We start from the raw sequence: 15,874 nt of genomic DNA on the forward strand, positions 1-15,874 counted from the left end.
ACTATTCTTAATTTCATCATAATATCCCAACTTCATGTCAAAATTGCCTAATATTGTGTGTCGTGACTTTCCAGTTACTCCTGGGTTTTACCTGTCCTCCTGAAAAAATAACAGGAGTGGAAGCAGGCTTTGGGCGATAAGGAATGGTGGCCCCTTTGGGTGGAGACTAAGAGAAAAAACAATTTTAAAATTAAACGTGATTTTTCTTTATTGATGTTGTCTGTAAGTATTACCTCCAGCATGACGACGCAAATCTGCTTGACACACTGAATGATGGCTTCGGGGGTCCCCGAGATTGTCACGGCGCGCTCCGTAGAATTGGGGAGCATGTCGCCCGCCACCTGAACTTGCGCACCTGTAGACTAAAAAGGACATTTTAACCAATCACTAACTGCAAAAAATGCCAGTATTTTAGTGTAATCCTGGTTGCGTAAAATCATAAAAGCCCAGTGTGTATGATACAGAGACCCTAAGCCGTGTAAAAATACTTCATTGATTTCAATAAAACATTATTGATTCGAAAAATATAACCAAATCTCATGTACTATCTCACAAAATTATTTTACTAACACATTTGGCAGCAATTGTACGACTACTGAAGCCAAAAAGACCATTTAGCCAAGCAAGCTTATCCCGATGCTGTTTTTAGGACTTTACGGACACTAACCACAATGAGCACCAAATAGGGAGCATGTGGCCCTTTTTTCACTGTTTCCTACTCTAGTCACCAATGGCCACTTCTAGCTGCAAATGTAACAGAGTTCCGTCATTCATTCTTTTTTCCCACCTTTCTCCTCTTTGGATACTTGGCTGTATGTTATGGCTCGCTGCTTGCTACTATCATTGTTAGCTTCTTTTGCATTGTCTTTCGGAGTCACTCATCTTCCACACCTGCCAATACAGCAGACGTCGCCAACTTTCTTGATCTTCCACTTTGCCCAAATGTTTCCTTCTCTAGCCACTCATCTTGCTGAATTAGGGTACCAACGCTTGTCAAAAATCAGCTTTTTTTCTTGCCTTTTAGTATCTTCTCCTAAAGTTAGCTGCTTACAGCATCTCTGACCAACATGAGATGGGGTTTTAAACTGTGTCCCTTTAAATTGAACCAAATATTGGCTTACCTCTCTCATTTCTTTGATTTTGGAGCCTCCTTTCCCGATGAGAGAGCCACACTGGCTGGCTGGAACCACCAGCCTGAGGGTGACGGGCGGCTTGCTGGTGGCCGGACTGTTGCTCATTGAATTAATGATGTCCTGCAAAGCAAACACTCAATTTGAAAAAACATTTTTAAAAAATCATTCCTCAAATTTCTAAGCTAACCTCCTCAAATTTGTACGCAATCATAGCAAAAGCTTTGAAGATGGTGTCAGTGGGTCCGGTGATGGTGACGATCCTCTCCGGGCAATTTCCTTCTGAAATGTTGATTCGAGCACCGCTCTGAAATCAAATAACTGCTCACTAAGTATTTTATTTCCATTTAATACTACAAATGAAATTGGTGAAATTTAGTATGTGTGTTCGGTACAGTGTTGTGCAAGCATGCAGGCAACAGCCAAAAACACTTTTTTTTTTTTTTTTTTAATCAAAAACATGACTAATCCTAACTCAAAACCATACCCAAACCTCAATACTTGTATTAGCCCTGGCCTTAGACTAAACATAAACCATAACCCTTCCCCTAATGTGACTCAGACCCTACCCCAAACCCTAGCCCTACCCTGAAACCCTATCCCTACCGTAAAACTTAACCTAAACCCTAACTAAACCCTTGCATTGCCCTAAACCATACCTTAACCCTCCTCAAACCTTAATACTAGTTTTAACCTTAGTCCTGCTTTAACCCTAGCACTTACCCTAACACCAAGCCCCTGACTAAACATAGACCCAGCCCTAGCCCTGCCCCAAACCCTAGCCTTACCCTAAAACCTAATGTAAACCCTACCCCAACCCCAAACTCTGCCCTACCCTAAAACCTACACCAACTCTAGCTCTGCCCTTAATGCAAAACCTAGCTGTCACGCTACCCAAAGCCTTGCCCTAACCTAGCCTTAATACTACATAAACTCGTACCCAACCAAATCCAAACCCTAGGCCTAACCTTACCCTTTACTTCTAACCCTGACCTTAACCATTACCCTAACCCTACCCAAAACCTAACCCTAGCTCTAGTCCTATTCCTAACACAGTCGACTTTGGCTTTGCTAAGTTCCGTTTTTATGGTAAATGGTCTGCATTTAAATAGCGGTTTTACAGTTACCGGAGACCTCCCAAAGCGCTTATCTCTATTTTGTTTCTCACAAATGCAAATGACGCCAATTTGGTGGAACAACCCCAAAACACAAGAGCAATAATAACATTAATTAAGAAACTGCAAAATGTGCCTCACCTCTTCTCGCATCTTTTTGACAGTTTCTCCTTTCTGTGTGCAATAAAAAAGCGAAACGATCATTTGCATAAAAAGCAAAACAAGGACGCAAGGGTGAACATACCTTTCCGATGATGCTTCCCACCTCCTAAGACGAAAAAAACGAAAACTAAGTGTCATACTTGTGCTGCCAAATGTTAATGTTGTTTTTTTTCCCCCTTTATCACTTTTATCGGGCAGAGGTGAGGCAGCATAACTCCTCAGCAAGTAAGTGGACGTCCTTTAAAGCCGCAGGCCGCCCAATGCCCCCCCGCATAGGAATTAATATTCATAAATAAGCCCTAAAGCCTTTCATAAGTCAGATGCTTTTCCTTGCTTACCTCTTTTTGCAGCTTTTTAAACAATTTACAACAGCCTATTTATTTCACTTCATTTATCATAACACTGTTTACTTATACAGTACATGCTATATTTATTTATCTACTCGCATGTTCATTTAATATCCATCCATCCATTATCTGCACCCCTTATCCTTAGTAGGGTCGCGGGGGTGCTGGTGCCCATCCCAGCTATCTTCAGGCAAGTGGGCAGGGGACACCCCGAACTGGTTCCCAGCCACAGAGACAGACAACTTACTCGCTCATTCACAGCTAGGGACAATTTGGACCGGCCAATTAACCTGAAATGCATGTTTTTGGAATGTGGGAGTAAACCGGAGTGCCCGGAGGAAACCCACGCAAGCACGGGGAGAACATGCAAACTCCACACAGGAGGTTCGATCTCATGACCTCAGAACTGTACCACACACAAACTAACCACTGCGCTTCTTCAATTATTGATTTCTTCAATTATTTATTATATTCATATTTTAAGTACCCGTCCCTAATTCCTCCAATAAGTTATCAAATTACCTCACTATTAATATGATTTATTAATCAGTCTATTCATTTAATTACTGTTTATCCGTTTAATTATTTGTCGAATTGTTTTATGTATTGGTTTATGTGCTTAATTAACTATTTATGTATTTATTTTATTCATTCAGTCATCTATTAATGTATCATATTACAAAATTATTTATCCATCTATTGTCCAATTATTTATTCAACTATTTATCAATGCGTCCATTTAATTATTAATGTGATTATTTCTCTTAAATTATATGTTTTATGTAATCCTATATCTCTTTAATTATTCAATCATTTATTAAAACTTTTAATCATTTAATTATTTATTCAACTCTGTTAATTTTTTTGTGTAATCATGCATCTATTTATTCATTCAATCATGTATTCACCTATTTATTAACTGATTTATTTATCTAGTCTTGTATTTATTTGTTTTCAATCATTTGTTCATTCATTTCATGTATTCATTTAAATGTTTACTTATCCATGAATTGTTTTGATTTAGTCAAGTATTTATTCATGTAAGTGAATAATGGTTTACTTTTTTCAATTGCCTAGTCAAACATTTATTAGATCATCCATTCAAGTATTTAATTACTCATTCAATCATTTATTCATTCAATTGTTTATTCATGAATTCATTTAATTATCTATTTACTTGATCATTTCTTTATTGAATATTTATAAAAACATATTTATGAAATAATGTATTTATTTAGTCAATGATGTAATTACTTATTATTTGTTTTCATTCATTCAATCATATATTTACTAAAATATTAATTCTACTATTTAATAAATTATTCATTAATTTAATTGTGTATTTATTTACTCTTTTAATTACTTATTTATTCAATCATGTATTAATTCAATCATCTATTAAATGTCTTACTTATTTTATTATTTAACTATTTGTCCATTTAGTTAATTGCATCTATTGATTTTCATATTGTCTCTCTTGAATTATCTATAAACTTTTTCTGTATTAATGCAATCATTTTATTCATTAAGTAAATTATTTACCTTTTCAATTGTTTATTCATTTTGTATTTATTTATTAATTCTATTATTCTATTTATTTTAAAACTCATCATATCTGGGTGAAAGGTTCATACACCTTTTTCAAGGCCAAATTCAAGCACCAATTTTTTTACAAATTTTCCAGTAGCATTAAAAAAAGAAATCCAGAGCTGATCAAAAGAACGAGAGCCTAATCCTTAGTTTAAAACTCTAGCCCCAAACTAATTTGGAAATCCTAAAATCAGTTTAAAACCCTTACTAGATGTAACACTAGCCCTAATCCTGTTCTCGCACTTTTCAAAACTTGAAACACAAAATTAAAATTCAAGCATTTTCAAGGATTTCAAGCACTTGTATAAACCCTGTAGGTTTGTGTGCACTTGTCGACAGCAGTGGCGGAAGGCGCCGCAGACACTGCCACGGAAGAACGTGATGCTTGACGCCCACCTTTTCGCTACGTGATCAACTGCTTATTTTCTGATTTGCTTGAATGCCCCGTGACTTTGAATCGACTCAAGGATGATGTTGAGTTGAATAGATATAAATTGGAAGATGGCTGGAATACCGCAAAGACTTCCGATAAACGATTGGAACTCGCACACGAAGGCCAATTGGTCCTTGGTTACGCTGATTTTTTCTTTTTTTAAAGATAGCCGATGTACTCGAGAAATGATTTAAATCAACTTCATGTGAGGAATGATCTTCAAGATCAGGGGTGGGCAATATTTTGGAGTGGGGGGGCCACATTGGGTTAAAAAAATTGTCTAAAGGGCCAATCCTGGATATCTTTTCAGTTTTTTCAATGGTAGTGCAGCACTTCAGTCTTCACCTGTCATGTTGTGTGTTGTTTGTCTTACTTTTCCGTGCATGAGGAGTCGAATGGTGAGGGTGACGTTGAGGCCGCCCTCGGACTGGACTTGGCTGGACTCCATGGCAAGACTCAATGAGTATGAAGATGATGATGACGACGGAGACGAACCTTCAGAAGGAATGCTACAGGATGCGAGCCAGGTGCGAACCTGCCAAGCATCGCACACAAAATAACATTTTGACATTTTTATTTATAAAAGGGAAGTTTAAATAAAAATTGATAAAATGAAAGCCTTTGGAAATTACTGAAAAGTACTTAAAAGTACTGTAAATTCTGGACTATGGGCCACTACTTTTTTCCCAAACGTTCAACCCTGCCGCTTATTCAGTGATGCGGCCAATTTATGTAATTTTTCTAACGGCCGCTAGCGGCGCTCGAGTACAAAAGTCTATATGACAAAGTTTCTTTCCGACACTGAGGAAGACGACTTTGATGGCTTCAGTTCTAAGGAGGAAGATGAGGACGGTTTACCGTGATTTTTACAAGTACGGTATGTTTTTTTAACAGACCCGTTTACTGTGTTGTGAGCGTGTTGCTACCTGTCACAGGCACCGTTTGGGATAAAAGTTATATTATTATTATTAAAGCTTTGAAAACTCTCTCGGTGTACCATCTTTCTTTGTAAATATGTGTAACCATGTATAATATGTATTTGCAACTCTATATATTTGTAATGTATTTATTTTAGAGACTTATTCTGATATGTTTTGCACAGGCAAATCCAGACATGGGGACTTGAGACTTAGTGACTTGGACTCGAGTCGACTCGAGTCGCTGTTTTTATGACTTGTGACTTGACTTGGACTTGGCAATCTAAGACTCGGGACTTGACTTGACTTGAGCCACGATGACTTGAATGACTTGCGTGTTCATATATATATATATATTTCATTATTTAAATAATGTTGACAATTACAGTACGGGATGCGGGCTGAGAAACGCTCTCATGTCACGCCCACTCTGCCCATGCGCCACACACCTCCACGGCAACCACCTGAAGTCAGCATGTCTGCTCCGAGGGTAGTAACTTTTGGCTTCAAAAACTTCTGTGAAGAAGGTAAACGGCGAACAGCGCAGTGCAAATTTTGCAACGGGAAAATTTCGGACAGCCAGACCACCACCTCAAATTTCATCCGACATTTGAAGAGCCATTCTGCCCAGTAAGTGTTTGTCAGTGTTAATATCTGTTTGTCAATGTGTTAATATCTGGTGAGTTGGATGTTGGCTAATGTCTGTGAATATTGTCATTCACCCAGGTCATTTTATCCATACAGTTTAGTTGTAGGCAACTGGACTTCTAATTTGAGCTTGAGGAACTTCCATGAGGAACATCTACAGCTCAATCTCTAAAAAGTCCAGTTGCTTACTCTTTGGTTGTTAGCTAAGAGTGAGCGGCAGGGCGATTTAGCCGCTGCACAGGGGGGTTTCAGTTTATCATTGTGACATTCTTATGCAGAGACGAGAGGTTATCGTAACCTGCGTCAATGATGCTTCATTCATTTACTTTTATAAACATTGCAGTATGTTTGAGTAAAACGAATGCATTTGTGCTCATAGTGCCTCGTCTATCCTACAACGGGTAACGCAAAAGACAAGCCAGGCATATTGAGCTAGGAGCTACGGATAAACGGGCTGTCTAATTGAGAAAATAGGGTAGGCTAAGCGGTGAAGTTGAGAAGGACACGTGCACTGTACATGATCAAAAATGTGTCTTTGCCTTAATGTTATAGTCTCAATCTGCATATAATTTGGAAGTGTTGGCAAAAGGGCACCTTCCACGATTGGGGAGAGTGTGGGGTTGGCGGCAGCTGCAGGGGGATCCGCTCTTTTTCACAGGCATGCTGATCGTACATAGTCAAGTCAAAGTCAGTTTTATTTGCCAGTTCCTTCAAATGTACTTGACATAAAACGGAATCGAAATTACGTTCCACACTGTCCTATGCGTAGACATTGACAACAATAAAGTGCAATAAAAGTGCAACAATAAAGCCTGGCTATCGCGACTATTAATAAACTGTGATAAACGTGTGATAAACTCATCACACGAGTTTAGTCTGGCCAACCATCCGAGAGGCTGCGTTGATCAAATGCCTCTGTGTACTACTGGACTATGCTACAACCAATCAGACTACAACGTCATCACGCTAAAACCGCCTCAATCGTGCAGGCTAGATCAAAAGTTATGCCAGTAGTCTCCAAATCAAATAGTGACAATAATGTTAATCCAATCTTATAATTAAGACCACTAAGTCGACAATTATGGAAGTTTTTTTTGTAGTTTTTTTTTAGTAACTTTTTAGTATAAAAATAAATATTAGCTCATTATTTTCTTTAAAAATTTTGATTTCATGGTTGGAAATGTTAAATAAATTGTTTTATTTATTAACTATCACATGGTTAAGATATACCAGCTTTATGAGCATAAAAAAGTAAAAAAATGTGGTAAAAGCTTCAGTTACAGTTGATTTGATATTAAGTAATATCATCCAGAAGATAGATAAAAAAAAATACAGAAAGTTTCAAACAACTGTTTTTTTAACCATATGTCATGATTTCATGTCTGCCCAACCATACAGGACATCTCATTCTTGTTTTTGCATCTGCTTCACAGATATGCAGAGTATGAAAGGACAAGAAACGCCTGCACTGATACTACACAGCCTGCAATATCACAGTTCATCCAGTCTCGTCCTCTGGAAGCATATTCAGCAAATCATCCCAAACAGAAGTCCATAACCAATGCTATTGTTACAGATCTTGTGATTGGATGTAGCATGCCCCTTTCAATGACGGAAAATAAACATTTCAGGCACTTCATGTCTGTGGTCGACTCCAAATACCAGCCTATCTGCCGCAGAACAATAACTTCAACAATAGAATCACTTGTTGCAGACATGCAAGAAAAGATCAAAGTGATTCTTGCTGGTGTAGACCATGTGTCGGTTACCATAGACATTTGGTCAGATAGGAGGATGCGCGGCTTTTTGGGAGTCACTGGCCATGTCTTAACAACCTCAGAAGGAGTCATGCTGAAGTCATACCTGCTGGCATGCAGCAGATTCAAGGGATCTCACACAGGAGAGCGCATTGCTGAAGCCTTTGATTCCCTGTGTGAGGATTATGGCATTCGGAAAAAACTCGACTTCATAATCTGTGATAATGCTGCGAATATGAAGCGAGCATTTTCAGTCTGTTTTCCGAAGGATCAAGATGACGAAGTAACCGATGATGACAATCTGGATGATGAAGAATTGTGGGAAGACCTCTCCAGAGGTGACTGGGAGACTGTGGACCGCACAATCAACAGAGGAAGCCCTAAACGTCAGCAATGCTTTGCGCATACTCTGCAGTTAGCTGTTGGTGATGGTCTCAAGGATGCACGGATCATGAACAGTTCCTTTGCAAAATGCTCCAAGCTTAGCTCTCTCTTGCATACATCCAGCACCTTTAAAGATGCGTTTGAGGAGAAGTTTGATCAGCGAGGGATACCCGCTGCTGTAAACACACGGTGGAATTCAACTTTCCGACAAGTCAAGGCAGTGCTCTCATTCAGTCACCAGGACTTGTGCAGTGTTGTTCAGAACACGGGACACAGTGAGCTGGTCTTCTCAATTAGGGAGTGGAACTTGATGAAGGAACTTTGTGATGTGCTACAGCCATTTGCAGAGGCCACTGATTTTACTCAGGGAGAGAAGATTGTGACGATTAGCTCTGTCCTCCCCTGTGTATTGTCTCTTAACCACCACTTGGAAAGACTCAAGCCGCAAGTGCGCTTCCTGGGAAGCATGATCCATAGCCTGCAATTCTCTTTGAAGAAACGGTTCCGGGGAATCTTCGTTAATGTGAAGATGTTGTCAGCTGCATCAGGGGAAGAGCTGCCATTTGCAGACCCAGTCTACATCAGGTCAGCTGTCCTGGACCCGGCTTTCTCCATGATGTGGCTTCAGCATGATGTGCTTGTCACCGATGATGTCAAGAATAACATTGTTGACATGGTAAAAGGTCAGTGGATTTTTTTTTTTTAACGTGATGTACACTTAGGCGTGTCACCATTATCAAATTATGGAAATGTAATTCAAAACAGTTATATGAGTATTATAATCCATTTTAGAGATGATTTTGCAAGCGTATCAAACTGTGGATGTTCAATTTTGAATAATGCTCATGAGATCTTACGCTTGCCCTTTTTTTTCTTTGTTTTAATTAGATCTGATTCTACGTGAGGTGCAACCTCACACAACATCCCAGAGTCCTGAATTCCTAGAGGAGGAAAGCGAAAGCCAGCAAGAAGACAGCACTGGCCTATTCTCAGGCTACAAAAAACGCCGCAAGCAGGACCCAACCACCAACCCAGAGACACAACTAAATAACTATTTTTCTCTTTGTTGTGGGCAGCCTTGTCTGTCCTTCTGGGACGCAAACAGGGCTGTCCTCCCTGCCCTTTTTCCTGTTGCAATGAAAGCTTTGTCAGTGCCAGCCTCAAGTTCCCCAGTGGAAAGAGTCTTCAGCCATGGTGGAATCATTATGAGACCCCATCGAGCTCGGCTTGCAGATAAGACCCTGTCTAATCTTCTATTTTGCAAATGCAATACCTTGTAAAAAGGGAATGACTGATGGATATACAGTGACTGAGTGAGTGAGTTAATTTGTGTCATTGTGAGTGAGTGAGTGAGTGAGTGAGTGAGTGAGTGAGTGAGTGAGTGAGTGAGTGAGTGAGTGAGAGTGTGTGAGTGTGTGTGAGTGAGAGAGAGAGGAGAAATGTAACAAAGTTTAATAATAATAAGCTATTTGTTTTAGCTGTTATTTGTTTCCTCATAAAAAGGGATTGACTTATGGATATACTGTTTGAGTGAGTGACAGAAAGCGTGTGAGAGAGAAATCTGCAAAGAAAAGAGCAAGAGAAATGTGACAGTTTAATCCTCTGTAAGTTAGTATTTGTTTTAGCTGTTATTGTTACTTTGTAAAAGTAAAAAAAAAGTAAAAGTTTGGGTTTCGATCTACAGATCACTTTTTCTGTCAATAAATACCAAATACTGACGATATCACTGTTTGTTTGAGTCTATGATGTATTTTACTGAACATGAGTATTTAGGATACAAATATTTTATTACAGGTTAGGCACATTAGCCAAGGATGATTACTTGATTTCTTATATATTGCCTTTCACTTTATTAAGATCAGATTCTGAAGCTAAAATTACAACAGTACGCCAAAGGTGACTTGACTTGGACTTGACTTGACCTATTACAGGACTTGACTTGACTTGACTTGACACAGCCTGTGACTTGACTTGACTTGACTTGCCCAAGAAAAAAATACTTGGGACTTACTTGAGACTTGCACATGTGTGACTTGGTCCCATGTCTGGGCAAATCAAAAAGAAGGGGCGAAAACAACGGGGGCTGACGGGAAGTGGAGAAAGGTGAGACGTGTTTGTGGACACGGCGGACAATAGTGGATATATATTTTTCCCACCCTTACCTTTGGAAATATACCGTATTTTCCGCACTATAAGGCGCACCGGGATATAGGGCGCACCCCCAAAAAATAGTTTTTGGTCCTATATCTTCCATAGATAAGGCGCACCGGATTATAAGGCGCTACAATGGCAACGTCGACAAAACAGTCAGATGATTCAGTCAAACTGATTACCCCCTTAACATTCCCGAAGCTTGCAAAGAAGCAAATACGTGTCGCAGACACGTGCGGATGCGGTGTCCGTACGATATCACTCAAATGCATCGTTCCATCATTCGGAAGGTTAAAGTCTTGGGATTCAAGAAATGCCAAACATTCCTTAGTTTCTATTTTATTTTTCACTCGCAACTTTACTGTGCATATGACAATAAACACTTGGAATTGAGTTTAATTTAAAAATAGACACTCCATTCCATCCATTATCTGCACCGCTTATCACAGAAACATCGAGTTCAGTCTGAAACAAGATACAGGGACAATAGAAAACCCGGAGTAGCTCGCCGAAGTCGTTGTGTTCATAATAATGTGCAGCCAATGTCCTCTTATATCCGTGAGGGTAGTAAATCCAGGAGAATAGAATATTTACAAATACAGAATAGAAAAAAATGCTTTCTCTATGCCGTCAGCCACGTGCTATACGCATTCATCTTTTTCGGCCAATTGCAGGCTTTGTTTTGCCGTCCAAGCCAATGCCAGCCTGTAAATGATAAAAAGTATCCGCCCCTTGACCTCCGAATAACTTTAGCCAATAGTGATCGATTCAACTGATGATTGACACGTCTTTTTTGGCCAATTGCAGGCTTTGTTTTGCCGTTCAAGCCAATGCCAGCCTGTAAATGATAAAAAGGATCCTCCCCTTGACCTCCGAATAACTTTAGCCAATAGTGATCCATTCAAATGATGATTGACTCATTGGTTAGCCCAATGAAATCCCAGCATACACCGCGGACTACTTGGCGTTCGGGGGAAAATCTAGTCGGCGGCTGCAAGTTAGTTGCAAGACTTTGCGAAATAATTTTGTTCCATAAATAAGGCGCATTGTATTATAAGGCGCATGGTCAGCTTTTGAAAAAAATAAAGGCTTTTAGGTGAGCCTTATAGTGCGGAAAATACGGTACACTTTTTTTCCTTGGATTACTTTCAACGGGACCCGAACTCTGCAGGTCTGCATCAAACCTTAAGTACCGGTATCATTTTCCGTTCATTTTGCCGGCTGTGAATTTTGGACCGTGTACTTTAATGAAGGACATTCAGTTTCAAACGCGGGACTGAAAATCGGGTTTGGGTTAATTTTGTGTTTGTGTTATATTTTTTAATGTGGGCGCATGCGGATTATATACAGGTGCAGCTTGTGTAAGTACAAAATCGGTTTTCCTCTTAAAATGTGGTGGGTGCGGCTCTATAGTCCAGAATTTACAGTAATCATAAGTACTCAAATGTACTGAATAGTAGTTCTAATCAGCAAAAAGGACTGACAACTAGTGACATCCTGTAAAGTAGTGAAAAGTTTAAAAAAGCACTGAATCGTGCAGAAAAAAAAGTATGACAAAAGTACTGAATAGTATGAAAATCCACTGAACAAGTATGAAAACGTTCTCAAGGGAGTTAGAGGTAGGAATTTACGTACTGAAAACAAAACAAAATATCATCTGCCACCATATAAAACCTGCTGCATCGGTCAAGATTTTGGAACAGGAAACTGTCAGCCGGACGGACATACTTTTATTACCTATACAGACGCCGCCCTACTTACGAACGAGTTGGGTCCAGGACGATCGTTCGTAAGTTGAATTTGTAAGTTGCTTCAGTGCTATATTTTGTATCCTTAAAATTTACATAAGTATGTTTAAGGCTCGTATATGTAACATGTATTGTTTTGTACTTAAAAATAAACATTTCATAAAATAATGCTCTATAAAGTGAAGTTTAACTCACTTGTGGAAGATTGCCTTCAAGAGTTAAGCTACTTCCTCCTCTGTGGTAGAAAAAAACAATATAACTATTTTCTCAACCGCATCAAGCTTTTTTTATTCCACCTTCATTTCAGAAGAAAGGGCTAGCCTCTTCTTTACACTTTACACCAACCATATTGAACGGATGCGCAAAATATTAAACAATAAAATTATTAGCGTGCTGGAGATACAGTACAGTATGTCTACACACGAACTAGGAAGTAGAAGTCGGATTTCTTCGGGGTGGATGCTAGGTGACCTCTCACAGCGCCACGCGGCGACGTGCACTACAGTAATGTCCTCTACTCAGAAAAAGGTGCACACAATACAAAAACTAACTCACAGCAATGCCCGGGTATTTTTCGACATCCCCCGTTTTTCTTAAGTTGAATGGTCGTAAATAGGGGAGCGTCTGAATTTATTCTTGATATCGGCTACATTTTGTGTATTGTTAGCCAATGCAACATCTATTGCAGCCTGGTCATCCCAGAAAAGGCGTTAAGCTCTTGTGTGGTGCCTTCTCAAGGTTTTGCATTTTCCTCATGCTGAGCGTTTTGAGCTTTTCCTTTCCCTCATGTAGGTTTCAGATCAGGGGATAATGTAATGGTGCTCAGTGCAGCCCTTTCACACTTTCCATGATTAAGAGATGTACAAATACACATGAAGTGACTACTGTAAAGTATGAAAAAGAGGATTCAAAAAGTATTGAAAAATATGAAAAATCACTACAGAATTATTGAAAAGTACCTGAAATTACTGAAATAAGTGAGAAAAAAAACTAAAGAGTAGATGCAAATCAAGTACTGCAAAGTCTGGACACTAGCCCATTTTAGCGTTCTCTTCCTGACCAAAGGGATGTCATATGTCAACTTGTTGGACATTATAATTCTTTTGCACGTTTTTACCTTTTTAATCTGTTTTACTCACACTGAAAGGAGTACCCCCTCCCATTGTATTTGTAGAGTGACTACAAAGCCCATTCATTCATTCATCCATTCGTTCATTCAACTCACCAACTTTTCTATATAGGATGTCTTTCAAGGTCATGAAGGTCGTGGAGGATTTTCACGCTATCTTTGTCCATCGGCCATTAATGAGTCAATTTGCAGCACATGCTAACCTTCAAACACAAAAAACAGTCAAATTCAAATTCAGACGATTTTCTAGAGCTGATCAACTTTTCCCTGATTAAACCATAATCCCAAAGCTGTAGCCCTAAACCTTAACTCTAAACCCTACCCTTAAAGGGACAAAGTGTAATGTTTAGTGCCTCCTAGTGGTATGAACTACTTTCATTAAGTAAAAAAAATAAAAAAATAAAACAACTTTGATTTTAATACCAGGCAAAAATACCTAAACTATCATACCAATGTAATTTATTTTAGTAAAAAAAAATCATAAGTTGAGAAATTTGTATTTCTTTTACATAATCTAATCCCTATCTAGAAGTCCTGCCATGTTTGTCTGGAATCTTGCTTCTACATTGTGATCTGCGGCACCAGTTTTAGTTTCCATTCGACAGTACAGTGCCATCTAGTGGTCAAATATTACACACTGAGGCTTTAAACCCCAACCCTAGCCCTGATCCTCAGCCTTTACCCTAAATCCTTACTAAAACCCTCAAAACTAACCCTAAACCTTAGTACTGACCTAAACCCTTACCCTAAACCCGAGCTCCAACCCTAATGCTCAAAAGCATTTAAAAGTTAATTCACATGTATTTGTTTGGCCCTTAATCACAAAAAGAATGCAAAACATATTGAAATGTATGTACAACTACAGAAAAATATGAAAAGGTAAAACTAAAATGTTACTGAATGATATGAAAAACGCTTAAAAAAGAAAGTAAGAAAAAGCACAAAAAGGTATGAAAAAGTACCAAGAAAAACTCAACAGAAAGAAAGGAGTGCTACAATGTTAGAGAAAAGTATTAGAGTATTGAAAGGTATGAAAACAACAGTTCAAAGGACTGAAGAGTAAGAAAAAGCACAAGAAAGTATGAAAAAGTAGTAAAACCACTGAACCGTGTGAAAGAAGTAATAAAAAGGTACAGACGCTCCCCTACTTACGACCATTCGACCTACACAAATCACGATCCAAGCAGAAGAGTCGTCAAACGAAATTATTTTTAAAAATTCAAAATAAAATCTAATTAATCGTCATTGTTGCTTACATTTTGAAAAATATATTTAAAAGCACATGTATTCAAACGTCGCCTTCTAGCGCCTACTTGAAAATAAAACCATTTGAAAACGTCACCCACATCATTTTGTAACTTGAGTCTTCTGCTCTCTAGTGGCTATTTATTATCACTGCTGCCTTTATACATTTAGGGTGACGTCATTGAATCTCTCACGACAACTGGCCTATTTAATCAATGAAAAGTTCAACACAATTTGAATTTATCAACAGAAAGCTTTTTTTAAATATAATTTCTCTGGTTCAACATATTTGAACTCGTATTTTGGGAAATTAGGAAATTTATAAATGAAAATAAGAAGAATAAATAACCGACCCTCTGCCCCGTGTGAGGATAAGCGCTACTTGAAATCAATGAATCTACCATCTGTTAAATAATTCAGATTTTTCATTTTAATCAAGAAACAAGGGTCATATATTCGAATAAGAAAAACATTCTTAAAATAAACACAATTATTTTACAACGAGCAAGAAATTTGTATCTCATACAACCGGTCCCATTTATTTTTCCATACGTGCGATCAAATATTCTATGGATTATTTTGACACCAAAATAATCCCAAAATTTGAATAATTAATGTTTTAAAATACATGTATTTTACTTGTTTCCCAAGAAAAAAAAATACAACGTGACTTTGCTGCCCTCTAGTGCTTTTTAGCTCTCATTAACCGTAACAGCGCCATGTCTCCTTTTTTAAGGTGATGCCATCGAATCTCACAACAAAGCGTGTATTTAATTGAATTTATTTACATTTTAAATTTCATTTTTATTTTATTGTGAGATTCGATGGCGAATGTAAAATAATTTTATATTTTTTTCACAATATTTATACAAATATATATAAGAAGATAAGAAGAAGAAACATTTGAAATGAGCACATTTGCTTAATTGAGCAGATTTCAAGAAATATTTTAAATCTTGTTTGGAAAAAAACCTTTAAAAAATCTTTGAATTAGCAATTCTAATTGTTTTCGGTACACATTCCTTATTTCATTACAAAAATATTATGTCAACAAAATACTTTTGCAGTGCACCCCATTGACATAAAAATTAAGTTATTCTAAATGTTTTTTTAATGAA

General features: G+C 38.1%; 2 protein-coding genes across 9 annotated transcripts in view; one reads left to right on the top strand and one right to left on the bottom strand.

The window, feature by feature from the left end:
- Positions 1-15,874, bottom strand: part of pcbp3 (poly(rC) binding protein 3) — a 48,404-nt gene that overhangs the window by 13,932 nt on the left and 18,598 nt on the right. For 5 of the 8 annotated variants that reach the window (XM_088353091.1, XM_088353085.1, XM_088353087.1 and 2 more), the window contains 8 exons: positions 13,608-13,714; positions 5,151-5,312; positions 2,490-2,513; positions 2,387-2,419; positions 1,321-1,437; positions 1,122-1,253; positions 234-362; positions 92-166 (listed from right to left, as the gene is read on the bottom strand). In XM_088353091.1, the coding sequence (XP_088209217.1) occupies positions 92-166; positions 234-362; positions 1,122-1,253; positions 1,321-1,437; positions 2,387-2,419; positions 2,490-2,513; positions 5,151-5,225 (585 nt within the window). In that variant the 5' untranslated portion in view covers positions 5,226-5,312; positions 13,608-13,714. Of the gene's footprint in view, positions 1-91; positions 167-233; positions 363-1,121; positions 1,254-1,320; positions 1,438-2,386; positions 2,420-2,489; positions 2,514-5,150; positions 5,313-13,607; positions 13,715-14,663; positions 14,811-15,874 lie in introns of those variants that run through there. The other 3 variants (XM_088353088.1, XM_088353089.1, XM_088353090.1) reach the window with 3 other exon arrangements.
- Positions 5,935-10,169, top strand: LOC148352933 (zinc finger BED domain-containing protein 4-like). The gene is made up of 3 exons (XM_088353149.1): positions 5,935-6,324; positions 7,776-9,166; positions 9,372-10,169. The coding sequence occupies exons 1-3, from the start codon at positions 6,089-6,091 to the stop codon at positions 9,761-9,763; spliced, it is 2,019 nt and encodes a 672-aa protein (XP_088209275.1). The 5' UTR covers positions 5,935-6,088; the 3' UTR covers positions 9,764-10,169.

The sequence above is a fragment of the Urocampus carinirostris genome, chromosome 14 (assembly GCF_059441175.1).
Source record: "Urocampus carinirostris isolate Australia breed hairy pipefish chromosome 14, RoL_Ucar_1.0, whole genome shotgun sequence".
In the NCBI taxonomy this organism is placed as follows: Eukaryota; Metazoa; Chordata; class Actinopteri; order Syngnathiformes; family Syngnathidae; genus Urocampus; species Urocampus carinirostris.